Source organism: Drosophila yakuba, chromosome 2R (assembly GCF_016746365.2).
Source record: "Drosophila yakuba strain Tai18E2 chromosome 2R, Prin_Dyak_Tai18E2_2.1, whole genome shotgun sequence".
Taxonomy (NCBI): domain Eukaryota; kingdom Metazoa; phylum Arthropoda; class Insecta; order Diptera; family Drosophilidae; genus Drosophila; species Drosophila yakuba.
The window spans coordinates 19,256,870-19,282,387 of NC_052528.2; the positions used below are offsets into that span (position 1 = coordinate 19,256,870).

The 25,518-nt window shown below is 43.7% G+C and overlaps 3 protein-coding genes across 3 annotated transcripts in view; 1 reads left to right on the top strand and 2 right to left on the bottom strand.

Annotated features, from left to right (window-relative positions):
• The window catches only part of LOC6531394 (semaphorin-2A), a 33,512-nt gene extending 17,984 nt beyond the window's left edge, over positions 1–15,528 (bottom strand). Inside the window, exons 1-2 of the mRNA XM_002092161.3 lie at positions 15,211–15,528; positions 12,218–12,353 (exon numbers count right to left, since the gene is read on the bottom strand). Of these exons, the coding sequence (XP_002092197.1) occupies positions 12,218–12,302 (85 nt within the window). The 5' untranslated portion in view covers positions 12,303–12,353; positions 15,211–15,528. The remainder of the gene's footprint in view (positions 1–12,217; positions 12,354–15,210) is intronic.
• A 760-nt stretch (positions 15,529–16,288) lies between these two features.
• Positions 16,289–18,865, top strand: LOC6531395 (proteoglycan 4). Its single transcript, XM_002092162.4, has 2 exons — positions 16,289–16,575; positions 16,727–18,865. Exons 1-2 carry the CDS (start codon positions 16,412–16,414, stop codon positions 18,762–18,764), a joined length of 2,202 nt encoding a protein of 733 aa, XP_002092198.1. The 5' UTR covers positions 16,289–16,411; the 3' UTR covers positions 18,765–18,865.
• Positions 18,866–22,527: 3,662 nt separating this feature from the next.
• Positions 22,528–24,641, bottom strand: LOC6531396 (cytosol aminopeptidase). Its single transcript, XM_002092163.4, has 2 exons — positions 24,320–24,641; positions 22,528–24,259 (listed from the first exon to the last, which is right to left on the bottom strand). Exons 1-2 carry the CDS (start codon positions 24,419–24,421, stop codon positions 22,757–22,759), a joined length of 1,605 nt encoding a protein of 534 aa, XP_002092199.1. The 5' UTR covers positions 24,422–24,641; the 3' UTR covers positions 22,528–22,756.
• Positions 24,642–25,518: the final 877 nt, after the last annotated feature.

Genomic DNA, 25,518 nt, shown 5'->3' on the forward strand with positions numbered 1-25,518 from the left:
AGAGGTCAAAACCGTTGACACAAAACTTTGTTTAATATTCGAGGAGCGTCGTGGATTTTCATTTGTCGAAATAATCCTTGCTCCTTGCCACAAAATGCCGTTGCAGAATGGCGGCATTCAATTTTCCTACTTCACCGTGCGGAAGCGACAAAGTGATTTTTAGCAAAGACAACGACAATTTTGGCAATAGGCAAACGTTTGCCAAGCACCAGACAAACAAAACGGGCGGCAGGATGGAAGGATGGATGGATGGCAGGTATGCAGACAAATCCTTGCATTTAGCAGCCTCGAGCGGCAATTAAACGCAGTTTGCTAGTGTCTCTGGCATTTGAGTGTCTGCTTGGCAAAATATTTAATTAAAAAGCAAGTCGGTTATGTTTTCGCATCTCCTTGATATTTTCAATTGTATGGGTGCCACCTGTGCGTGCTCTCGCTTCTATCAGAGGCGTACGGAAGGGGATTTTATTAATTTAAGCAGCCGAGATTTTAATGATGATTGCTTGGCGTACTGATCAGCAAAGTTGGTACGTGCTCATCGAGGGCGAAAAAACTATATCAAAAATTTGGAATTCGCTGGCTATATTTTCTGGTTTATCAGAATGCCTTAATTTTAATAGCAACTTTGTCATCACCTAGTTTTTAAAATTCTAAGTAAAGTAACTAAGCGAAAACCAAAGGTTATTTAATATTGTATAATGCCTCTGGGAAAATCCTTTGAGTAAAGGTATTTTGTTTAGTACAACCCCCTCAATAAATCCGTACGCACGCCGCTGGCTGCTTGTCTGCCTGGCGTGTTCTCTCTGTTTGCCTGCTAATGAGTTTTCGCAGAATCACCACACTAGTCGTCCCCCTCGCACCCTCTCGTGCGCCCAAAAGAAAACTTGCATCATGATACTGTTGAAAATTTTTGACACATGTTCACTCACTCTATCCCCCGATTTCCCTCCTCCCCCGCTCACTCCTTTTCTATGCCGCATTGTTGTTGCCGCTTTGTAGTTGCTTTGATGTTGGGTACCATTTTTGGGTTTTTTCCCCATTTTCCGGGGGATAGCCTTTCAAGTGCAGCAGCGACAACGTGGCCATTGTCATTTGTTTTCGCAAACGTTTCTTTCACACAATGTCAACTTTCAACAAAGGACTTTAATTAAGTCCTTAATGACAGCTTAATTTAGCGCACTTTGCACAGCGCGTATGCCCCAACACGTACACAAACAAAGGCACAGCGCACACACACGTAACACACACACACACACACTCGGCTGTGTGGGAGAGGAATGGGGTGCGTTGTGTTTAGTTCTTTCGTTTTCTCCATCTCGGGATCCTTCTGTCAATTAGATAATAATTTCAAATCGAAAAAGGACATTTGACGGGTAATATTATAAAGAACAATTTAAGAAAAGGTACTAGTAAAATGAAATCAATAAAATAATGTTATTTTGATGAACTTTCAATACTCCGAAATGAATCTCTTTTACTCCATACTCTTTTACTGAAATACTCCAAAATGTTGTATCATATTATGAACTAACATTCGTTTATTACTTAAAACTAGTACTAAAAACTTGAAGGATCGCGGGAGGGGGAGAGGGGGGTTGAAAGCGTGGGAGAGTGCCTAAATAGCATTTTGATTATGCCAAATAATACATGGAACTTGTCTCGCCAAACATTTTTGGTCGCTCAACTTGTCAGCGGCCGGCAACTTTGAAGCATTATATAAAAAGTTGGCCAAATAACCAGCAGCGAGCCACACCAACACACTGGCACACACAACCACACACACACATATATGCATACAGTTTGGGAAAGCGATAAAAACCATTTGTTGTGAATGTCCTGTTTTGTTATTTGTTATTCTGCTGCTTGTCCTTTGTTGTGTTGTTGTCGTCCCAAGTTGGCTTACTCAAGTTACTTACAAAGATTTCAATGCACTTTCTTCCTACCAACTTGTTCGCGCAGAAAGCCAAAAGAAAAATAAAAACCGGACTGACCGACAAGAGCAGCAACAACACCTACAGTGGAGCAGGCCTTTCGCAGTTTTGGTTTTACTAAGAAATTATAATTCACATTTGAAATCTTATTAGTTTTAGAAGAGATATATTTTCAAAATACATAAAAGAATCAGAGCCAAATAACAGGTGCATTTTTAGTTAAGGACGCATTTTTGATTCAATCTTTGAGGGAATCCTTTTATTAACTTCAGAGCATTTACCGTCTATTTAGGAGCTCTGGCCAAAAGGCATCCAGGTTCCTGTTAACGTGTTTTGACTGTGCAGAGGCAGTGGCATCGGCGACGAACAAGAACAAGAACGATTTGACTTCTGGAAACTGTCAGAGCAAGCAAATGGCACTAAATATTAAGTTTGCCGTTGGAACTTGACCAGAAAAAGTAAACTACGAGGAAAACTTGGCCGGCCAGAACTAATGAAAGCTTTCTGCAAGTGTGAGGCGTGATGGTGTGTGTGTGTGTATATGCGTGATGGTGTGTGTGTGTGGGCTAAAAGTTTTTGCCTTTTGGCTCGACCACAGAATTTCTCATGAGTTGGCGCTGCGGCTGCGGCTGCACTTGTTTCAAGTTCAATTAATTTTAAGTGCGGCAGCAATTGTGTTGCACATTGTTGTGCCTCCACTCGTTTGTTTACAACGACTCTGCACTCGGTGTGTTTTTCCTTTGCCTTTGGGCCAAGTTGCAGTTTTTGCCTTTTTACGGCATTCGGCATTCAACTTTGGCCTGACATGCAATGTCAGCGCCTGTGTTTATACTATAAATAATGCAGCATATTTTGCATAATGACAAGTTATCGCACACAAAACATAATTGCATGTATTTGTATCGCAGACATTATGACGTCAGCTTAACGATGGCCGACAAGCTTTTCCTGTTACCCTTGTTGATCACAAGTGTATCTACAAGTAGCAGACTTTGTATCTTCAAGATGGTTTCGTCCTTATCTCAACTAAACTCGAACGTAGATCCCGTAGATCAGATCACACACATATTCCAAGTAGGTGCCGCAAAAGTCAGCTGGGATTTTCCGGGATTAGTGTCACATCAAACAGACAGATTGCGGCAAGATGCAGCAACAAGAGTTGCAGAACAAGTGGAGAAAGAGCCAGATAAACAAATCTAGTCTAGCCGGAAAAGGCCAGCGGGATAAGGGAGTGGGAATGGGGCATATGGGCGCTACTATTGGAGGTAGTAGTACCAGAATAGAGGACGACGGCGACGAGGATAAGAGCCAGAGACAGAGACAGACTTCAGACTAGTCAGGAAGTTGGCTTGGCAGCTTCAAAGTCTAACTCGTCGGCAAACAAAACTTGCCGGCAGTTTTTGCCGCTCCGTTCTCGTTTTGTCTCCCTTCCATGTGCATAATTAAAAAAGCATTTTGGTCGCCAGCGAGACGGGGTTCAACTACTTTCGGATTTATATTGTGTCACTCAATGCGAAATACGACTGCGAAATGCGAATGCAAATGCGAATGCAGCAGACGGTGCAGAATTCGTTGCATTTTGAATTGGGGGAAAACAAAGCGGGAAGCCTTTTGATCGCGTGCAACAGACTAGAAGAAGTGCTTGCCGAACTGGGGACAAAATTAAGCACTTTAAAGTGTGGCCACACCTACACTTTGACCCGCCCCTCTCTACACACCTCTCTACACAGCCAATGCACAAAAAGAAAAACTTAGTTAAAATATTGAGCCACTAAAAACTGGGCATTCTGATGAGCAAGTTATAAACTGTGCTCTGATATTAACATTGTGTATTTATATACCAGGCTTTAACTTTATTTCTATTGGCATTTATAAATAGTTTTGATAGTCAACTACTTGAAGTTCATTTTGCAAGTGCTCTGCGATGTCAGCTGCCATTTGTCGGGGGAGCAAAAGGCTTAAAAAAGGTGGATAATTTTATCGCTTAGCTACGGTGAGACCGCAGCAAAGCTGAGTTTTCTGATGGGTCAGAAGCCGCAGCTTCCAGCCGCATGTCAGCAAAGTCTGGGAAAATCCGGCTCGAAGTTTTCCCCCGCACCACCCCGCACCGCTCCATCCCGACACCGCACCGCAACGCACTCGCTGTCAACTCTTTTGGCCCAGAGTTTTCCGCCGCCCTTTCTCTTTGGCGACATCAGGTGCAGAACCACACAACAATTAACAGACTTTTGGCTGGGAAACTGGCTTTTGATTCGGCTGGAGCAGATTGCAGCAACCGCTCATCCCGCCCATCGAAGGCACGGGAGGCATAAGTCGCAGGAGAAATTTTAATTCCAGCTGTCAGTTGGAAACATCACAAAGCCCTGTCGATGCCACACAGAAGAAGCACATGGAGCATATGGAACACATGGAGCTTCAGTTATGGCAACATTTTTCCGATTGCCACTCGTTTGTCATTGGAGGCTTTTTGATTTTTTATCCAGCCTTTTTCGGCTGACCTCAGGAAAATGCTTGGCAAATGTGCTTGTCAGAAATCGGGATAATTGAATTTCAAAAGTTGCAACTGCTGTGGGGCAGGGGACAAAGCAAGAAAACAACAAGATGGCAACAACTGGAAAATGTCAGCTTAATAATTTATCAATGTCGCAAGTTTATTGAAATAGATTTCCGCCCTTGTGAGTCATTTGCATTTCCTGTTTCCGCTGAGCCATTGTTGTTCATGTTTGCCTGGATTGCATGTGCAGTAGTTGCATTTATGCAAATATATTCGAAATACATATTCCAGCATGCATACTTAAGTTTATTACATTTTGCGTGCACCTAACGAAATTGATGCTTTGCTTACATTTCAAATGCTTAGAAAACATGGAAAATTTAATGAAGATTTTTTGCTGTGCAGCACACAACGAAGCCTGATCCCTAATTGATTGAGATGAATCTACCATTTCTGCACCTAACTCTTCACCCACTTCATTTTCATTATGTCAGATTAGAGCAAAAGTTACATTTTTCCACATTTCCATTTCCAGCTCGTAGCTGCACATTTGTATTAGCCAAGAATTGAATTTAGTTTTGCATATTTGAGATGCTCTCAACTAGATAACTGACCGTTGTCTGCCCCCCTTTCCCCCCACCTCATTAAGGGAAAAAGTCGGAAAATGATGAAAAGTCTTTGCATAAATTTTGGGGGGCGGGGGAGGGGGGCAGAGGCGATGGCGCTTCCTTTGCAGACTTGCCATTATTAATTGCACAAACACAAATACTAAGTGCAAACAGGCTGTGATTCAGACCCAGAGCAGTTCCCTCAGCGATTGTTATTGTTGGCGCTAGACTGAATGCTGCCACGCCCCCTTTGCCCGTCTGATTGCGCCTTTGAACAAACAAAGGCTTGCTCCTTTGTTGCCATTAAGTAAGTAGGCTTACTAAGTTGCAGCCACGGCTGCCATCTCGCAGCATTTGGCTCTTTTGTTCAAAATTAAGCGCATTAGAATTGGTTCGATGTGAAGGTGGGCTTTTGGCTGCCAAAGACAAGGAACGCAGTTTTCGCCCCAAGTGCAGCCAGTTTTTGAACTTGAATAGAAGAAAGCTTCTAAACCTACATTTTTGTAGACTGTATTGTAAAACAATATTATCAACCAACTGCTTTTTTCAAGTAGAGGGGTTGGAATTACGACAATTATGTGCAGGCCAAAGTTGTAGAATTCTTTCAATACCTAATAATAATATAGTATTTGCGGCTATTTTTAATAACAGTTAATAACAGTTTGTATATGTTTCATAACACATATTTGCAGATAAGCTCTAGTAAATGTGCCATTCATGGCGCACTTTATACCATCAAAGGTTAAAAATGCAATTTTAAACGATGTTGCGTGCCTCAAGTGGCTGTACTGCTCGACACTACTGCTTTCCACTGCAAAGTCAAGTGCAAATAAGCAAGTGGATGGCGCTGGAAACTTGAAAGGGGGTGGGCAGGGGAAAATGCGCTGCACGTTAAGTATTATCAATTTACAGCTAACATCGCCTGATTGCCGAACAGCACACAAAAGGTGAGAGAGGCAAGGCAACGCAAGGTGCAACCTGAATCGAAAATGGAACTCAACTCCCTGGGAAGGACACACTTGGTCCAATTGGCCACTTGAGCTGCCGTTTGCCAGGATCTTTTTTCTGGCTCATTGCATTCGCATATACGTCCGATGTTTGTTTGCTCAGTTGTTTGGCTGTGTGCTGTGCATTTTTCATATAATTCCAGCTTGCAAAGGCACAGCTAAAAACTATATATGTAGTACACGGTTATTAATTTAAACAAATAAATAAATAAGAGCAAGCATTACATGTTGATAGCTGATTAATATTTTCATAACCAACGCATATATATGTTTTTTTTTGTGCATATGTAAATTGGTTTGCAAATGTTTAATTGCCTAGGCTAGAGGCTTAAAACTTCCTGATGATGATATACAAAATATTGAAAAACAATACCACATTAATGGGGTTTTCTAAGTATTTTATAATGCTCGCATTGGGAGCGTTATTGTGCCATTGTTCACTGTGCACAAATCCTGAGCTTTGAAGTTGAAGTTCGAGACCGGGTTTTTGGCTTTTCCTTTTCCTTTTCCGGCTGGCAAGGCCACTTGGGAGCGTATATCCACATGCCACATGCAATTGACGTGCTAAGTAACTGTGTCTATGCCACCCAGCTGCCACCCAGCTGCCACCCGCTCCCTTGCATCCTAATACATCCCCATATCCCCCATCTACACATATCCTCTACGTGTCTCTGGCTCATTTGCCTTCGCTTCTGGAGCTCCTCTAATTTTGCAAAGCTATAGTACACACTTCTTTCCTTTTTCGGATGTCTCTCAAACGAAAAGACATATGCACTTGTCGGCCGTATCTGTGTGTTGTTTGCTTTGGTGTTGATTCCCAAAAGTATTTTGTATTTTCCATTGTTGTTGGCTTGTTCTTGCCTAACAATTTCCATCAAACTGTCTGTGTCTCTGTGTCCCCGTTTCCCGCTTCCCGCTTTTCGCCCATTTTCACCATTTTCCCCATCCCAAGTGGTTTCCTCTAGCCTTTGTTTATTTGGAGTATTTGTTACCAGTACAAAACCTTTTTTGGGGAAAGGGCGCACTTCTGCTTTAGTTTTAGAATGCTTAAAAGGAAAAATGTGTCCTGCAGGAAGAATTTGATTTCAAGGCATTTTTCCGAAACTGTATGTTTGGGATTTATGCGCTATTTCGGAATATTTTAAGGCTACCAATCAGGAATCACTGCCAATAGTCTAACTGAAAACTTATGTACATACAAAATTTGGTAAAAATGGTATTTAAAATCGCTTTAAAATCCTTTTAGCTTGGGAGTTTATATTAAACAATGCATATAGCAGTTGATTATCAACTATGAATAATTATGAACCGGCAATGAGGAATAACCAAAATCAAAATAATTATTATTTCGGCCTGGCCGGGAGCATTTCCAAAGTTCAAATTGAAATCCAGCTGGGTTCGCTTTGAAGTGCAATGGCAAAAGCCTGAGGAGCTGGGAAAAACTTTTCACTCGCTCGTTTCTACCGGAAATTTTCAGGCCTCCGGGCGTAGCTCAAATGACTCATTAAATTCTTGTTTTTTTCTTGTCCGGCGTATTTTTTCCGAAACACTTTTCTCTATGCAAAAATGTTCACTTTATTTCGCTTTCAATTTATTTCCTTACACGGGACAGATGCCAGCGACAATTTAAAGGACTGTGGGCACCGGAAAAGCCGAGAGGGGTGAGGTAGGGTGGAAAGAGGGGGGCGTGGGGTGTTGGAAAAACAAGTGGGGGAGTGGGAGCTAGGGGTTAGGGGTTACGGTGGTCCAGGCACTCCGTGCCGTAATAAAACGCTCACTAACACAATTAAACGGGCTTTGCCGGGGTAAAAATGAATGTTAAGCAAACATGACAAGGCTTTTAAGTTTATGGAGCTACCCACCATAGAGCCCAACCATTTCCATTTGTGGGGTAGACTAACATGCTCTCGTTTTTCCTGCGGAAAACTGCTGCACTTACTGTCACTTTTCATATGCAAAGCGCTGAATGTCTGCCGTTAATTTAATAACATGTAACATTTTGCCAGGATCAGGTCCTGAGTTGGTCTACAAAGTGCCCAATTAGGGGGCGGAGTTTGGGGCTCTGTGGGTTGATGATGTTTTACCCCAGTCTGGTTAAGCTACCCTCCCCTCCCTTCCATGGCCCTTTTACAGTCACTGCATTTTGCAATAAATATCCAAAATTGCGATTGGCAAACAGACACATACACGGAAACGAACGATTTGGCAAGCATTTTTGGCTTTTGCGGAAGTTCGGCGAAAAATCGTTGACAAGCGACAAAACACTTGACAACGTCAGCAGAGCCAAAAAAATCAAAAAAAAAAGTGCGAGAAAGTGGGAAAAAAGATGGAAAATTCGGGAAAGGTGGGCTAGAAAATACCAACAACAAATAGAATCACAGCCTTCAACAGCAGAAGCACCAAAAGAAGTTAAATCGAAACAAAAGATAAACACGCAGAGAAAGTTTTCGCTGATCAAAACTTTAATACCCCGTCCAACGGGGATTTATGGTTTATGTTTTGCAGATTCTTTATAAACTAAACGAAAGTTTGAAAAAGTCGGCTCAAAATATTTTGTTAGAAATTAGTGTCTTCTATTTTTAGAAACCTCGAAAAGAAAAAACTCCAAATGTGTCGTGAGTTAAATAAAACACCTCTCATTGCAGCAACAATTTTAGGTGGAATATTGTTGCCTCGTCGTTTGTTTGCTACTAACATTTTCTAACATAAGCCCAATATACCCGAAATGCGACAGGGTATGGACACGTTCGAAATTTTGTGGTGCAAGCAAACTCGAGTGCAAGAAGTGGGAAAAGCTGGACCGATGGCAAAAAAAAGCAAACAACAAAAATGTGTAAATGTGCAATCAAATGAAAGAAAACCAATAATCGAAAAATGCCAATGCAGCGTACACACACAAAGCGCCAAAAAAAAAGGAAGGAGAAGGAAGAGCGGATAGCCTGGGAATTATTGGCTCAGGTGGTGGGGTGCGGGGGGTACAGGTGTAACTGGGGGGCTGGCAGTGGAAAATGCACTAAATAAAACATGAAATTGCGAAAAATTCGACCATGTGAGCGGCACAAGGATGTCAGGTGCCAGTACACTCCACCCCATCACACCACCCACAGATTTTCCGCCCTCAATCTTGCTAGCCAAGAATTTGCAGCTATAAATTGTTGTCGCAAAATAAACAAAAAAAAAAGGGTGGAGAGGAGAAAGGAGAGAAGAGAGGAGAGTAGAGGGAAGTGTATAGAAGACTTCCTCCCGGGAATAATTGTGCACACAATAAATCAACTTGAGCAGCGGCAAATGGCGAACAAAAGGATTTTTTCAATTTGCTAACGAAACATCAGAGCAGAGCGCACAAAATAAATGATAATAGCCCGGCCAACTATTGTTGGCCAAGTGTTCTTTTGGCGACAGCAACAGCGGAAGCAGCAAGCCGCAAGCCGAAAGCCGCAAGCCAAAATGTCAAAATACTAAATATTAATCATCATTATTTCAATCAACATTTATTAACATGGACTTTGCATTAGCACATAATGTATTTTTGACCTTTTGTCATTCCGCTCCAGAGGGTTATATCCCTTGCACCATCCAACCCAGCCCACAACGCCACATTTTCAGACCACATTTTCAATTTTGCCACAAGGGTCAGAAGTACAAGGAGCCAAGTTGGAGTCACAAAGGCCGGCATTCATTCGTTTGTCTTTGCGGCCTGTCCATGCTCGTGTGTGTGAGTGTGTTTGCCCCCTTGGCACTTGTTTGTGAGACCTATCCCCCACTTCCCCAACCCCTATATCACCCCCCCCATCAGCCATAACCATGCGATGCCAACCCGAAATGCCCCACACTTCAGTGAAACCATTCCAGAGTCATTTCAAACTCGATTTCAGTCATTTGTCTTTTGTCATATTAATAATTCCCTTTTATTATTGCCACCATGATAATAAGCTGTCTGCTATGACCGCTCCACTCGAGCAGCCCCATCATCCCGAAACATTTTCCATTATCCCCGACTTTTATAATTTCCCATCGCTGCAAAAAGGTGCGCGTTCACCTTTTTTGCTCCGCTCATTAATAATAATATAAGGGAAATGGCTGGGGGATGAGGCGTATACCCTTCCCCAATTGGGAGATGTTCGAGTGCTGCATTGTCCACTGGAACAAAACTCGCTGTCCCTTTTCTACACTGAGAAAAGTTCACTATTATTACCCTCAACTCTGTAAGGGTTAATCCTTTCATTCGTTCAACTTTCCAGTTGTTTCTACCAAAATGAATTTCATTTTCCATAATTTTCTTTTACAAAAGCCAAATGTGCCATCATTAATCAGCTTATGTAATTAATGTAAAGTAGAGTTTTTTTTCGCAGTGCATGGCCCTTCACTTGCTCTCTTCAAGTCATTAATTTTCATCTGTTGTTTCTGCTGTTGCTCTGCGCTGTGCTGTGTGCATCCCTCTTTTTGCAGGCAAATAATCTTAAGTATTTGCTCGTTGCGGTTCGCTTTGTAATAGATCATTAATAAGGAGCAAAAAATTCCACAAATGCTGGCAAAGTAATATTAATGCAGTCAAGTGAGTTATTTACTAATTTGATAGATAACCGCAAAACTTCTCAACGAAAGAAGCGCTCACCACTTCTAACACCACTTTCAATGTTCAGTTTCCTTCGTGCGCGGAGTGTGTGGGTTTTTGGTTGTGAGTTGAGCACAAAGGTGTAGAACTCCAACTTCAAGTTGTCAGCTTGTTAGGGCGAGTTCTAAGCCTTGGCTGGCTGCTGGCTAAGACAAAAAGTACTTGCTTGCTGCCTGAATGTGAAAATCCAAACAAAATGCGAAAGTTGAGAGTTCAGAGCTGAGAGTTGAGAGTGTGTGCGTGTGCTTGTGATTCGATTAGCTTTGGGGTTAAAACAAGTTGGCTCCATTCAAATCAAAACCAAAAACCTCAAAATATCAAGTGCCAGACGAGATGGAACCTAACTTGATTTGCAATTATTATTGTTTAACAAGAAGCATAAGCCGACACTTATCCCGACTCACAGCCACATTCACATCCACATCCACATTCGCCCAAGTCGACTGCTTTGTTATTGTTGATACAAGAAGCCCTACCGAGTGGGGAAAATTTTCAAATATTCGAAAGCCTTCATCTTCATATACATCTTCAGATACAGATCCGGATCCACACACCCACTCACACACAATTGTTGCTCCACTCTTGGAAAACTCGGTTGAAGATTGGGGGGGAGGTTCATAAATCCAATGACAGAGCCAGACCAATGTCATCTTATTTTAGGCAAATGATAAATTGACAAATTTATTTGGGTCACAGCCAGGGCGCATTCATCATCATTTGCTGGAGGATTTCCATCGGGCCACGGGGAAATTGAAAATTTCTCTCTGTCGTTCGTTTATTATTTTGTTTTCATTTTCATTTTGGTTTTGCTGCTTTTTTTTGTTGTGGATTTCCAGGGACTACTCCTCCACTCATAATGGAGCTGCTGGGCAACAACAACTGACACTTTTGCCTAATGCTAATGCAGTTATAATGAGCTCTAAGCCAATTGGATTGGATGTCCCTGATTTGGGTTGGGTCTGGTTGGGCCCCAAAGTCGATGCCAAAGTCAGAAGACGCTTCGGACATTTGCATAATTAAAATTGATGTTCATGCTGCCAGTGAAGACCGTACTTGTGTACTTGTGTACTTGCAGCAGTTCTATCGAAAGGGCTGTCCGACTTGTCCATTGTTTATTTATAATCCCAGCAACTAGTGCGCTGATTGAGTTGCCCAAGTTGAGGAGCGCATAAATTTGCATTATAGATCGACACACAGGCATCGAAGGACCGAGTAAGTGAGGAATCACACTGGCAGAAAATCTTGTGATCCAAATAAGGAGGTAGTTCTCTTGATTTTCATAGGAAAAAACCTTTCGCAGTGGTTTAGTTACTGGAAATTGGCTTCCCAAACCATACAAATCAATCAAATTGAATTTATTGAAATGAAATGTAAATTCCTTAATATTTTTTCACTGTGTATATACATCGAAGGTGCATCTGCATGCTACATTCGTGCTGCAATTTCTTTTTGCATAATGCAACAGACTGTTCAACTTGTGCCCAGACGGCAAAGCTGGTTTAATCAGCCCATCAGTTAAGCGAAAACATTGGAATACTCTATTTTTTTCCAACCGGGAAACTCACCTGGTGAAAGTTCTTCGGTGACTGCCTCTATTTGCGAAATTAGCACGAGGCAACTGCCAAACAGAAGCCATTGTACTCTGTTCATTGTGGCACCACTTTCGAGGTTCGAGTTGGTCGAGCTCTTTCTTTATTAAATCTGGAACGATAGAAGAGAAAATACATTTTTATTTAATAACGAAGGTAGGTTAAGTATCAACTACGGTTTAGATAAGAAATACAGATGTTGTACCACCTTTACAAGCTCTGGCTTTTATTGATACGTGTAGAAATAAAATGCATAATAGCACCATTTGTGCGCAGTGCACTTACTTATATACAGGTATATATAGCTACATCTCGGCAATTTGCCATTAAGATTTCCACCATCGACAGGCGGCAGTAGCGACGCACATTATTCACTGGGCGTTCGCGCCGCAAAGTATGCAACGTCATGCGGTGTGGCAGTGAGATGGCGCTGACGATGGCGGTCTGGAGGTCGGAAAATGGGTGGAAAACTGCGGAAAGGCAACGCCGAGGGCGAAGGCCACCGATTGGGGGGCGTGCCCTGAGCCACACGTCAAACACATTCATCACGAGTGCCAGAGTGACAGATGGCAAATGCGCCTATGGTCTCGTTTGTCCGCCGCTTCTGGAGAGGAATCCTTGATCCTTGGTCCAGCTTGGCCATGACAACGGAGGGCTCCATGCCCAGCACGGAACAAGGGCAAAAAAGGACAAATGGAAATTTTTCCAATTATTGCCGCAGGCAACAGCACAGCAGCATTGGCGTCAATGGCAAAAAAGAACATTTAACGCTTTAAAGTGCGACAATGCTCATATTTCATTCATGGTTCCGTTCAGCCACCGAGATTCCCCGAATCATCAATAACTAATTGCAAAATTTTGAGTGACGTCGTCGTCTGTTGATCAAAAACTCATTCTGTCAGCCGCATGTGGACACGAATCCAATAAAGAACGCCAACGCTACGGAAAATATATATGTACATTCTAAGTAGTGCAATATGTAATGGTGGTCACATCTGCGACTGACATGATTTTGGCATTAAACCGAAAGTCATTTTTCGGGCGGTCTTCTCTGTACATACGAGCCCTTTCAGTTTTTGGCTTATTTAGGGTCTGTACATTCTTTTGGTTGGCAAAATTTCACTTTTATTTTAGACTGACAGCAGCTGCTGAATAATTACGTATACACATAAGGTAGCGGACAGGCTAGGGTTAGCAGAACAGTGCGGTACATAAGTTTAGCGACTATGTGATCGAATATTCTGTTTACTGAAGGGCTAAAAAGGCATACAAAATTTCTCCAAATTCTTCTCAAAATGACTCCAGATCTATAATAGCTATCAAACTAGTGATATTAATCAGAAGATTCTTAAAATGGCTGTGTTTGAAATAATTTCTAAATAAAGGGAATTAACAAAATACTTAACTCTTTTTTATACAAGTTTACAACCTTGTCCACATGATTGATTAATCCCTGCGAGCAGTCAGTTGCGAAACGCACTGTACATCAGCACCATATGCTAGCATATGACCCAAGACGCGGCTCAGTGCCTCCCATCAACACTTTCAATTTCAAAAGGAAACTTTTGGGCCACCTACACCACGCACACACACACACACACATACACATGGGCGGTGGGAAGGGGAAAGGGGGTCGAGTGGGTGGCGTTTTTGTGGGGACTGGCGGATTGGCAAGGTTTTACGAGGTCCTGTTAACCGCGGGTATTTACACTAAGTCTAATGAAATGTTTAACAAGCACTTTGCTCTGCGCAAATCCCAATGACCCATAATATTAGCATAAAATCACTTGGCCCTGTGGAAAAGGGGGTAGGATCCTGGCAACCTGCACCGTTCGTAACCCCTAGCCCCTTCATAAATAAGTAGTTGTGGGTGTGTTCGGATGTGTGTAACTACTTGCTAGTCAGCCTGCGTGGCTTGACACGCTCTATGCTCTACGTTTTCCGCTCTGCGGAAAATGCGGGCCTCAGCTCGGGAAATTTTCATTTAAATTGCACACTTTAAAAGTTTTACCCAGCCCAAAGAGCAAGGGGAAATGCGAGAAGAAGGGCTTAACAAAGCACCGACATGGCCTATGGCAGGCTGTGTATACTATACATACATACATATATATATATATATATTTTGCCATTACGCTGCATATAAATTTTTATGTTGGCCCATACTTTATTTGTTTTCGGCCACCGTTTGGTTTTCTGCCAGTTCGCCCAGCCCCTTTTGCTACCAAAAACAAATTACATTAAAATTCTAAGCCATCAGCACAGCCAGCGAGCTTTGGAAATTTATTTTTCCACATTATTCGCCGCTTGCCGCAAAACTCTATTTTCTTCGTGGGGTTAAGAGCTGGGATCCGGGCTTAGCCCCGGCAAAGTTGTAAAGTATCATTCGAGTCAATTAGTTCATTTGCAGAATTTCATTTCAGTCCGAGGGAATTTTGATGAGTTTCATTAAGTTTTGAAATAAATTTGAGCCGAAAAGTGGGTGAGTGTTACTATGACCACTGGGCTTATGGCCATTATTTTGGACTTAATGTGATTACTTTTTCTTTCCGTAGGCTTTAACGTGATGAAAGGCTTTTTAAAAACATAAAAACATTATTATACATATTGAAGTTTTTTTATACAGTATTTCCTGTGCACAAATAAGTATCTTTAAGTTTCAATAACTTAAATTGTTATTAAAACACCATGTTTGTTTTTTAAATATCTCATATTCATTTATTCTGATTGAGATTACGATGTATATTTTCGGGCTTGTATTTATTTTCTTTTCTTTATCCCATTCAGGCCTGCCCACATAGAATCCTTGGCCCAGCTTGTACAGGTATGTCCTTTTCCACACATACTTACGCAGATGCGATTGTGTACACGTACACGCTCAAACAATCACATACACGATGAATTTTATTTATATTTCATAGGAGCATAGGATTTAATGAACCACGAGAGTTATATCTAAGTAGGCAACTTACTTGGTTTTGATAATGTGCAAATCCTGGGAATATGTTTTTAAACCATGTAGATTCTATTGTTTAGTTGTTGGTTGGGATGAATTGAAAAAATGTAAACACACTTTTGTATGTTACACACAAACACGCGAAAAGGAACACAGAACACAGAAGAGTTGACTAGGGGCTTATTTGTGTTTATAAAGGGGCGCGAACGTAATCACAACCATTGTTCACTATTAAGATACTTAAATCTTAAGTTTCACTCGAGTTTCTAAATGTTTTAAATGCGAAAACACAGAAAAATAGGCATACAAATTTACAGACGCTCGAATTTTGCTGTCAAACGGAGCAGACAATCTCTCGCTCGCTCTCTCGCCGTTCCTTTTCCATTGCGTTTCGTCCTGCGAGAGCGAGGCAGCTGTTCGCGTCGTATAGGGAAAGGTCCTTTTTGGTGGTGAGAGGACATTCGCAACTGTCAAAATGACAGCGAAACATTCACAGTGCGCAGGCGCTTGTTTCGTTTCATTCCAAATCGTTCGAAGAAGCATATTCTGCGATTTTAGCAGGGGTTGCGATTTGCACACCCTCTCTCGCACAATGATTCTCTAGAGAAAGAGAGTAGAGAGAGCGAGAGAGACGGAGAGAACAGGATACAATTACCTGGAGAATTGGCATTAGCCCATTTTCGTTGCGTTATAAATTGCGTTTGTCACTTTGCAGCAGACTCTCAGACTCGAGGTCCCAAACACACACACGCATATCCTGGGTGTGATTTTACATTTCCACCCCCCTCACCCCTCACATCTCCACCCACCTGACAATGCCACCCAAAACACCCCAACTCCATGCAATTACATTTAACTTTCCTTGAGAAGTCTGCTGGGTTGGAATTAATTTTCGATTTTATTGTCAGTTAGTCAAACCCACTTGCTTAGCTGTCGCTGCGCCTGACTCTGATTTAATTGAAACTGCATGAATATGCAATTTTGGGCTATAAATTGAAATCTCGATTTCTCCGAACGACCCCACATTTTTTTATAGCTTTTTTGGAATTTTCACTTTTAATGGCTCTCAGTTGGCTCCTTAGGAGTTTTCATCACACACACTCACATATTTGTACAAGTTATTGAACAGACTGGAGGCCAATGTGAACACACCTGAATATACATATACAAATCTATATATAAAAATATTCGACCAAAACTGCTGAAGAAATCAAAGGATGTGGGAGAGGCTGGTGAACTGCATCAAGAGTAATGGCGGAAGTGGTGGGGCCAAAAAGACAAGCTGCCAAGTTATACAACTGGCGGATCTGAAGAAGCAGGTGCCGCCGAGCCAGTTGCCGAAGTTCCAAATGTTTGCCAAGAAGCACGAGGAGTACAAGGAGTAAGATGGGGTTACCAAAGTCAGTGTATTGGGGTCATCAGCTAGAAAAATAGGGGAAAGTGAATTAAACTTGCCAGGGGGCTCGATTATAATGTATAATTATTTATGCAACAGCTTATGTTTCTCTCTAATAACCACATATATTTTCTAGGCGCGTTCGTAAGTATCCGGAATCGTTGCCGACCATTGACTGGGAGTACTACCGCCAGAATGTGCGAGAAGAGTTTGTGGACTGGGTGAAGGGATACGAGACCAAGTATGATAAGCTTCATTCCGTGTTCGAAAATCGACATGCCATCGTAGATCACAAGCGATACTTTGATCTCGTTGATAAAGAAAAGGAGGAGGTTGTTAAATCTATTAGCGAATACAAGGCCGAATCCAACAAAAGAATCAAGGAGCTTACCGAACGGTTGGAGTGTATGAAGTCCATGCTGCCCTACGACCAAATGACCATGGAGGAATTTTGCTTTGCCCGTCCGCATTTGGCACCCGATTTCATCAACAAACCCACATTCTGGCCACACACTCCCGAGGAGCAAATGCCAGGTCCTTCGGATCCAGAGGCAGCAGCTGCTCTACATCACGAAGAGGAACCTGAACCGCCAAAGAAACCATCTCCCGAAAAGCCTCCAGAGAAACCGACTGCCGCTGCAAAACCTGAGGTAGCTGCGGCTCCCAAGAAGCCAACAGAGCCCCTTGTGGACACCACTCAGTTGGCCGAAAAGGCCACTGGATTGGCCAAAGATTTGGTGGCCAAAGCTATTGTACTCTTCAACAGTCTCAAAGAGAAAATGTCGGGTCTGGCCAACAAGGTTCAGAAAAAAGCAGAGGCCGCCAAAGCAGCCCGTTCCGAATCTGCCGGCAAATCCGTAACGCCCACAGCCACACCAACAAAGTCACTGGACAGCATGGCGGATCGGGAGGGTGGACCAAACATCTGCAACCAAACTATCATACGCAGCGAGGAGGCAGAGGTCAATCCGGAGGTTAAGGCCCGGCATACAAATCTCTCCATCGAGGCCGAGCCTTGCGATGCCCAGGAGGAGCGAGCCAGGGAGATAGCCAGGACATTGGAGCGTAAGAGGCAATTGAAAGAGGCGGAGGAATGGGAGGAATACAAGAACAAGAAACATCCTTGTGCTTCCGAAGAGGAACCGGATCCTTGCAAGCCCAAGGAGGAGGAAGCCATTTGCAGGCCCGATCCTTGCCAAGTGAAAGAGGAAGCTGTTTGTGAGCCTGATCCTTGCCAGCAGAAGGAAAAAGAAGATGACACTTGCAAACTCGATCCTTGTAAGCCAAAGGACGAAGAAGGTGCCTGTGAAGATGAGGAAGATCCTTGCAAGAAGAAGCCGAAATGCGATGATAATTACCAATTTGGTGGAGACTATGATGGCGACTCGGGAAAATCCAAGCAGCAGGAGCAGGTCTTCATAAACATATCCGAGTGCAGCAAGGACCTCGCCAAGCAGGCAGAAAAGAAATCAGGTGACCCTGGAAAGCCCAAGGAAAAGGCATCACTGACAGAAATACCAATCGGCGCAAATCAAAAGCCCGTGCTCGGCATGCAGACTTCAGAGTCCAAGGACTCCAAACGGGATCAGAAAACTAGTATTGAAGGAGCAAACGAGGTTGGTCCGGTGTACACCGATCCCAATCAACTTGCCGAATTGCTTGACAAGAAAAAGGAACAAAAGGTTATAATCGAAGAAGCCCAGCAACCCGTTGATGATAAACCAATTACCATATATCCGAAGCTTGAGATATCAGCCAAGCCGAAAGGCGATCAAGTCGACCAAGGCGATGAAACAAAGAAGTCGCCTAAGGATATGGCCAATCAGGTGTTCACTATGGCCTCGGGAGCTGCTACTCTACTGACAGAAGCCACCAACACACTCGAGGACATGAAGAAGAAGAAGGAAGCTCGTCTGGAGGCTCTGGAACAGGCCTACACTTCGGCCCAAAGACAGGCCGAAGGAGCACTGGCCGAGGCGTCGAAGGCCGTGGAAGCCGCCAACAATTTGGCCCAGAGATCTGCCAATCAATCCGGCGAAATAAGCAGTCGCGACCGCGAAGCCTTGGACATGGCCGAAAAGCATGCCATTTTGGCCAAAATGATGGCCGGCCGTGCGGTGGCCTTGAAGGACGAAATCGCTCGAGTTCTCAACGATCTTAAAAAGAAACAGTAATCAGTGCAAGAACACATTTCCTAGTGATTTTCTACCACCTTTTTGTTTAGTTAGTTGTTTTTCGTATTAAATTTGATGTTACATTTGTTTCCCCGTTCAAAGTTTCGCTTTCGTTTGATTTCGAATCGTTCGGTTGGCTTTTATGCAAATTTTTTTACCAGCCAGCTTTGCTGACCAAAAGTTGGCTGTGGGCAATAAATTTATTCTTTTCCACCAGCTTCGGTTTGCTGCTACGGCTAAAAAGTTTTCTATTTGGACTTTGCCAGCAAAATTCGAGTGTGAGGCGTTCGTAGATTGCATAATTATGCTAATTTTGTTGTTTATCCACCCGCCAAGTGTAAAAGGGTATACTGTGAGGATATGAAAAGGTGAGTTTACAGAACTATTAAACATGTTTTTACGTATACAAGTTTTGTTTACTAAAAAGTGCATTTGGAATGATTATTTTACAATAATAAAAAGTTAGTTTTAGCGGGTATAAAAGAGCTTCAATGCAACATGAAAATATATAGAGGTAATCAGATCTGGGTTCGATGTTACCAGTAAGAAAGAAGGGTATAACCCAGTCAAACCAGCTCGCTTTTTAGTTTCTCCTTTTTGTTTGGCATTCAAAGCAGCCGTTCAAAAAGTGTTGCCTACATTTTGGCGCAGGGTTTTCGCAATCAAACACATTTGCATAATTAGCTTGTCCTGCTCGTGGGAGTGTGTGTACCGTTAGTGCTGGTGCGTGTTTAATTCCAGTTTGATAGTTTGTTATAAGCTTTAAGCTGAAACATTCCTTTTGTTCGCACATAACAATGGCTCGGTCTGCTCTTTGGCGGGCAATGTAAACATTTCGCTTAAGCCCTGCTTTAATTTATGTGTATTCATCGGCCAATATAGCTGGGTATATAAATGCATACCTATATATTTGTTAACTTAAGCGGCGTTAAACAAGCCATATAAATTCAATTTGAAAGCGCTTTGTCTGCCGCTTTTTGTGAGTTTTCATTGTATCCACCTTATCGCTTAATCGATTACGTAGGTGACAAAACCCATTTTGCCAAGTGCGACGGCATGTTCGGGGTATGCGGGGTAAGCGGGGTATTCAGGGTCTAATGTACCTTTTGGGACACCTTTTCTGGCCCCTTGCGGAATTTGCATATTTATTTGGATTTTCAAACTGATTTTAACCCCTGCAAAGGTTAGTCGATTAAGCTGAAAGGGATTATTCATGAGCTACAAAGTGCCGGTGGGGGCATGGCTTAAAGTCGGTGCCAAGCCAACTTCGATGGAATTGGCCATTTGGCAGGATCTGGACATTTTTCCCCTTTCTTCCCCCCCACACACACACTTTGCCCGGCCAGATAAACTTTTGCTGACTAGTTTCATGTGCTCGTTGACAATTTCCCGCTGTTTCTTGTTGCGGAAATATAAAATATTGCGATTATGTTTATTGTTTTCTGTCTCTGGCAATTTTCAATCGAAATAGATTCTGTTGGCAAGCGCGTTCGCATGCGAGTTCAACTGGCACTGACCCAAACATAATTAGAAATCCTCGCGCCGGACCGCGATTTTCCGGCAGTCGGCCAATAACTTCTCCTTACGGGCATTACGAGTGTTTTTATGGTCGCCCCCCCTTTTTTCGGTATGTGCAGCTGATTAACGGTTGGCTTTTATGGCTAGCACAGTTTTTAATAGCCTGGTCGGGAATGCGCACAAAAGGGCCTAATTAGCGGCATTTAACTAAGCCTCATGTTTTGGCGACGTGATCCTGATTATTACACCAACATGAAGGACCCGACTTCACCTGAGTGCCCGCGACCCAGGACATCGAAAATGTAAATTTTCTGCTCGCTCGCAGCGGGAAGGCAATATAGCTGGCAAGCTTGATTAGTATATGCCACCGACTCTGGCTACGGCTACAGCTCCGTTTCTCCGACTCTTCGACTCTCCGGCAGTGCGGCATCCCGTGTCCGGATCCGTATCCGTGTCCTGGTCTCGGCGCGTGTCCCTACACAAACACAGGCAAACACACCGGCTCACTCGTACCCCCACTTAACGACGTAGTTAGCGTTAGTTAACGTATGTACGTGATATCGTTAAACTTGGTCTAACGTTACCAGACCACCATCGCATAATAAGTGTCTTATTAGTTATACCGTTCTACAGTTTGACAAATTTGTTAGGTAACAAACATTTGAAAACCTCACAAAGGCATCAGCAATAGAACAATTTTGCAATAAAAAGGATAACAGATAAGATTTTTTATATCAATCGTGTTAGATATTTTTACATATTAAAAACTATTTTAAGCAAACTTTGAAATCCCATTTAATAATCGGTAGATATTACCCTCAGACTTCGTAGAATCAAATTTTTTTCCCAGTGGAGGTACGGGAAACCGGGCATCCTAGCCAAAGGCAAACCCAGTTTTAGGACACGCACCACTAGACTGGGAGACACTTTCCATGGCCAGGGGCAAGCCGAAACTTGGTCTCCCAACTCCCAGCTCCCGACTGGCGTCTCATCAATGGCCAAATTCTGTTTGCTTGGCTCAACTGTTGCCCTGAATTTCAATTTATATTTTGGCCCCGCGTGTGTGCACTAATATGTGGGTTTGGCTTGCTGCAGGAATATTCCTCATCCTTGCAATTGGCCTCAATTAGCCAATTGCTGATGGTCCTTCTTCTACGGCTGCTGCCAATTGGTGGGCATTGTCGATGGGTTTTAATTAATTCAAGGCAAATACTGAGCCCAGCCAGGCGGTTGTAAAGTTTTTGGCGCGGGAAATTCTTACGCAAGCTGGTCCTAAAATAACAAACAACCTGAAAATCTATTTCCAAGATAAAATTAACGCTCTTCTTGCGGAATCAGCGGGACGGCGGGGGGGATGGGGAAATGAAAATTAAATTCCAAACAGCCGGTGGGCCTCTGTCGGTGGGTGGGGGTGTAATTTTCCACCCAGAAGCGGTGGTTGTTGTGCAGGTGGGTGGGGGGTGGTGGTGGTGCTGTCCAGGTAATCGCCAGCGTGTAGTATTTGCTTTTGGCGCTGCTTGTTTATTTTTTAATTTCCTTCCAATTAAGCAACAAACAAGATACCAAAAACGAAACTGAGACTCGAACTCAGTCCACAGTTGTTGCGATAAAAACGCGCACGAATCGGCAAAAGAAAATGGGGGGGAAGCCAGCCGAGGTAAAATTAAATCAATTCGCAAGGACCACGCTGGAAAATTCATTAAAAATGCTGAAGCAAGAACGTTCTATTTGAGGTGGTTCTTTTTCACTTTGTGTAATTTGGGAGGGCCATTTTATCTGATAAGCTGGAAATTGATGGAACTGTATCGCTGGCCTTCAGATACTGGAATATAATTATCATAGCCAGCGAAATACGTAAATATTCTGACAAAAAATTTAAATTCCGCCTACATTAAAAAGGTAAAAATAGGTGAGGTTGGCATCTGAAGTTCGTGGAGCACATATTAGCCTGCCATGATGTGCGGAATATTGAGGTAGAACCTTCGTCACGCTTTCAATTGCCCATGCAAACCATGTTCGCATTAATAAGGAATGTGCGCTTGGCCTCACATCTCCCTTCGTCACGTACGCTTTCAGTGTTTTCTTGCAGCAATTAGGCCAGTGCCGAAATACCCAAATATGCTTTCTTCTCCGGCACTAATTAGGCATATGTAAGCGCGTACTGCCGGTCAGCACTTAGCCCGGCCTAATGGAGGTCCATAAAGGTGGCCCAGAAGCCATGTCATGAGACAAAGAAAACCTTCAATTCGCTACCTGAATTTTATTCTATTTAAGTTTACAACCATACTGATACCACGGAATACATCTTTAAGGTACAGGCATATCACCATACCGACTAGAAACTAACCCAAAACATGGGGACGTCAAATGGATAATATAGAACAAGTGACCGAGCACATAAAGGACACTGAATTTACAGGCACATGTATCGGGATGCCACGGATCCCTCGTCAAGTACGAAGATTAGAGATGCATCATTTGCACGCCATCTGGTAAAGGAACTGGATGATCGATCGGGTCGGACGGCCAGTCATGCAATCCTTGAGCAAATACGGAGGAACGCCGTGCTTGGCCAGCATTCCGGTGCCATGGGTATCCAGGTGCACCCAGTCGGAGCAGGGAACCAGTTCGAAAAGGATAGCAGCCGCCAAACAGGAAGATGCATGGCCCTCTCCCGTGCTGCATATATCGTAGGAGGCACGGGGAGCCACTAGTTTGCGGAAGTACCTCCACAGGGGCATGCGCCACAGTCGATCGCCGGTGAGAGCTCCGGCCTTCTGGAAGTTCTTCCAGAGGAAGGAGTTATTGGTCCACAGACCGGTGGCCGAGGCACCCAGTCCTTTGCGAATGCCACTGGCCATCGAGCCCACCTCCACCACCAGTTTGGGCTTGAATGTGGACTGGGCATAGAGCAGGGGATCAGCCAGCAGCACAGTGCCGGCCAATGAGATATCCTTGATGCGCATGGTCTTGCCGTTCAGCAGTGTGACCACATCTCCCGGCTTGGTCGCCATTCCCGATGGCATATTCTCACACAGCGGCAACACGGCGGATACATTAATGGGCAGCGATAGAGCGGCTGCCGCTCGAATGGCCGCCACGCATACTGCAGCTCCGGAAACTGCTCCACGGTACTCATCCATGCCCCGTTTCGGATGCAGACACAGGCCACCGCTGTTGAAGGTCAGACCCTTGCCGAGCATGAGAATGGGTCGCTCCTCCGGCGAGGTGCCGCAGTAGCTGACCTCCAGGATAATGGGCGGTTCGCACGAGCCCTTCGCCACCATGAGAAAGGAGTTGAGGTTCTGCATCTCGATCCAATCCATCGAACGCACCTCGACTGAAACACCACAGGGACACAGTGCATCCACGGTGGCCTGGGCGAAAATGGAGGGCGTCATCTGGTTGGCTGGTGTGTCCGCCAAACGACGTGCCAAATTCTGCGATTCGGCCTTGAACAGTCCCCTTGTCCAGGCATCCTGATCCGTGGATCCGTAGAGCTCCAGTTTCGGTATGGCAATGCGGTTCTTCTTGCGCTTATTCACATTGTAACGCCATACGGCCATGGCGGCACCTTCGGCAGCCTGTTCCGGATACTCCATGCCGTCCACATGGCAGGTGGTGCAGCCCTGTAACTGAAGAGCCCGGGCACCCACCGCAGCGCACACCCTCACGTTCTCCATGCCCTCGTCGATGACTTCCTCGGCATTGTAGCCAGCGCCTTCCTTGCCCAGGCCCACAACCGCCACGGCCCAGTACTCCTTGTCGATGTTCTGATACAGTCGACCCACTCCAAGCTCCCCATTGAGTCCAGATTCCTTGATTAGTTCCGTGATCTTGCCGCCGACACGGTCGTCGAACTTTTCGCCTCCCGGGGACAACTTGAGGCCTTTGTCACCATCCTTGGCATACAGGCCAACCACGACTCCCTGCAAGTTGCAGGTGTTGCAGCTGCCATCCTCACTCTTGCACCTCACCTGTGGGTGTTTAAAGAATATTGGTGATTAAAGCTTACTTCCGAGCAGTAAGTCGCTAACCTGCTGAAAAGCTGGACCTCTGGCAACAATGAGCGCCTTGTGGCACCTGAATAAGCCCAGTGTAGAACGGCGGAGGCTGGAGATCATCTGCGATCGAGTCATATTGCGTAGCAATTTGGGTAAACTTCGCTAAAGATTTTCACTGATTACGGACTAGTTTCCGAGTACTATACAACAATTTAGTAAAGCGTCCGAGTGGGGAAACACTAACCAAAATGACTGCTAAACACGGAAGTGAAATATAAAAAAAATTGTGTATATTATTTAATAAAAAAAAAACAGTGTTAGCTTCGTTGAGCTGGAATCGAGAAACTGAACTGATCCGATATGCTAAACCACTGACATTTTGTCATTTCAAATAGAAGTTTACTAGGATCACAAATATTTGCTTGCTAGAAAAACGAGAGCTCTTAACCAAATGGTAAAGTACTTTTCGGCTGTCAGCGATGGGTATTTATTTATTTACCCGCGCTATAACCTGGCCGCACTTGAAACTTTATGTGATGATTAAATTTGCAATTATCGGCAACAACAAGTGCATTTCTGCAGGCGACATAATGAAAAAGCGAATTGCAGAAGGGGTAAATATATAAAAATTGCAACCAAGCCGCAGACGAAACACGTAAAAGCAATAAAGCAATAAATTGCCCAATTTGAAGCACTATTGTAGCCAATAATTTGCACAGCCACTTGGCCGCTTTTCTGCTGCAGAAACCTCTTTTCGCCAACACCCCTTCACCGCCAACCACCCACCGCCCACCACCCACCGCATATAATTTTCAACAAAAATATTCACATTTGTCAATGTCGCGTGATTGATGTGGTCGACGCATTTCCGGCGAGTCGAGCGGGCCAACCAACGTGCTGATGGGGCCAAATAAAAAACAGTCAACACACAGTTACAGACGCAGAAATACACTGAAAGAAAATGGGAGATAGCATATTGCTTGCTGGCAATCATTTCGGGGCCAATGAACTGTGCATGATCAATAACTCGCTCTTGATTAAAATCTGTTTTCCTATCCCAAACATTTCGGGGCCGATGAACTTAAGACGGTGAATCACTCGCTTTGATTTTAAAAATTCTTATTAATTTTTGTTCTTTTACTATTAATTATATAATTCTACTATTTATTTAACCCTTTTCGCTCAGTGCTGGCACAGTCACACACATGAGTACACTGCCAAGTAGGCGGCGC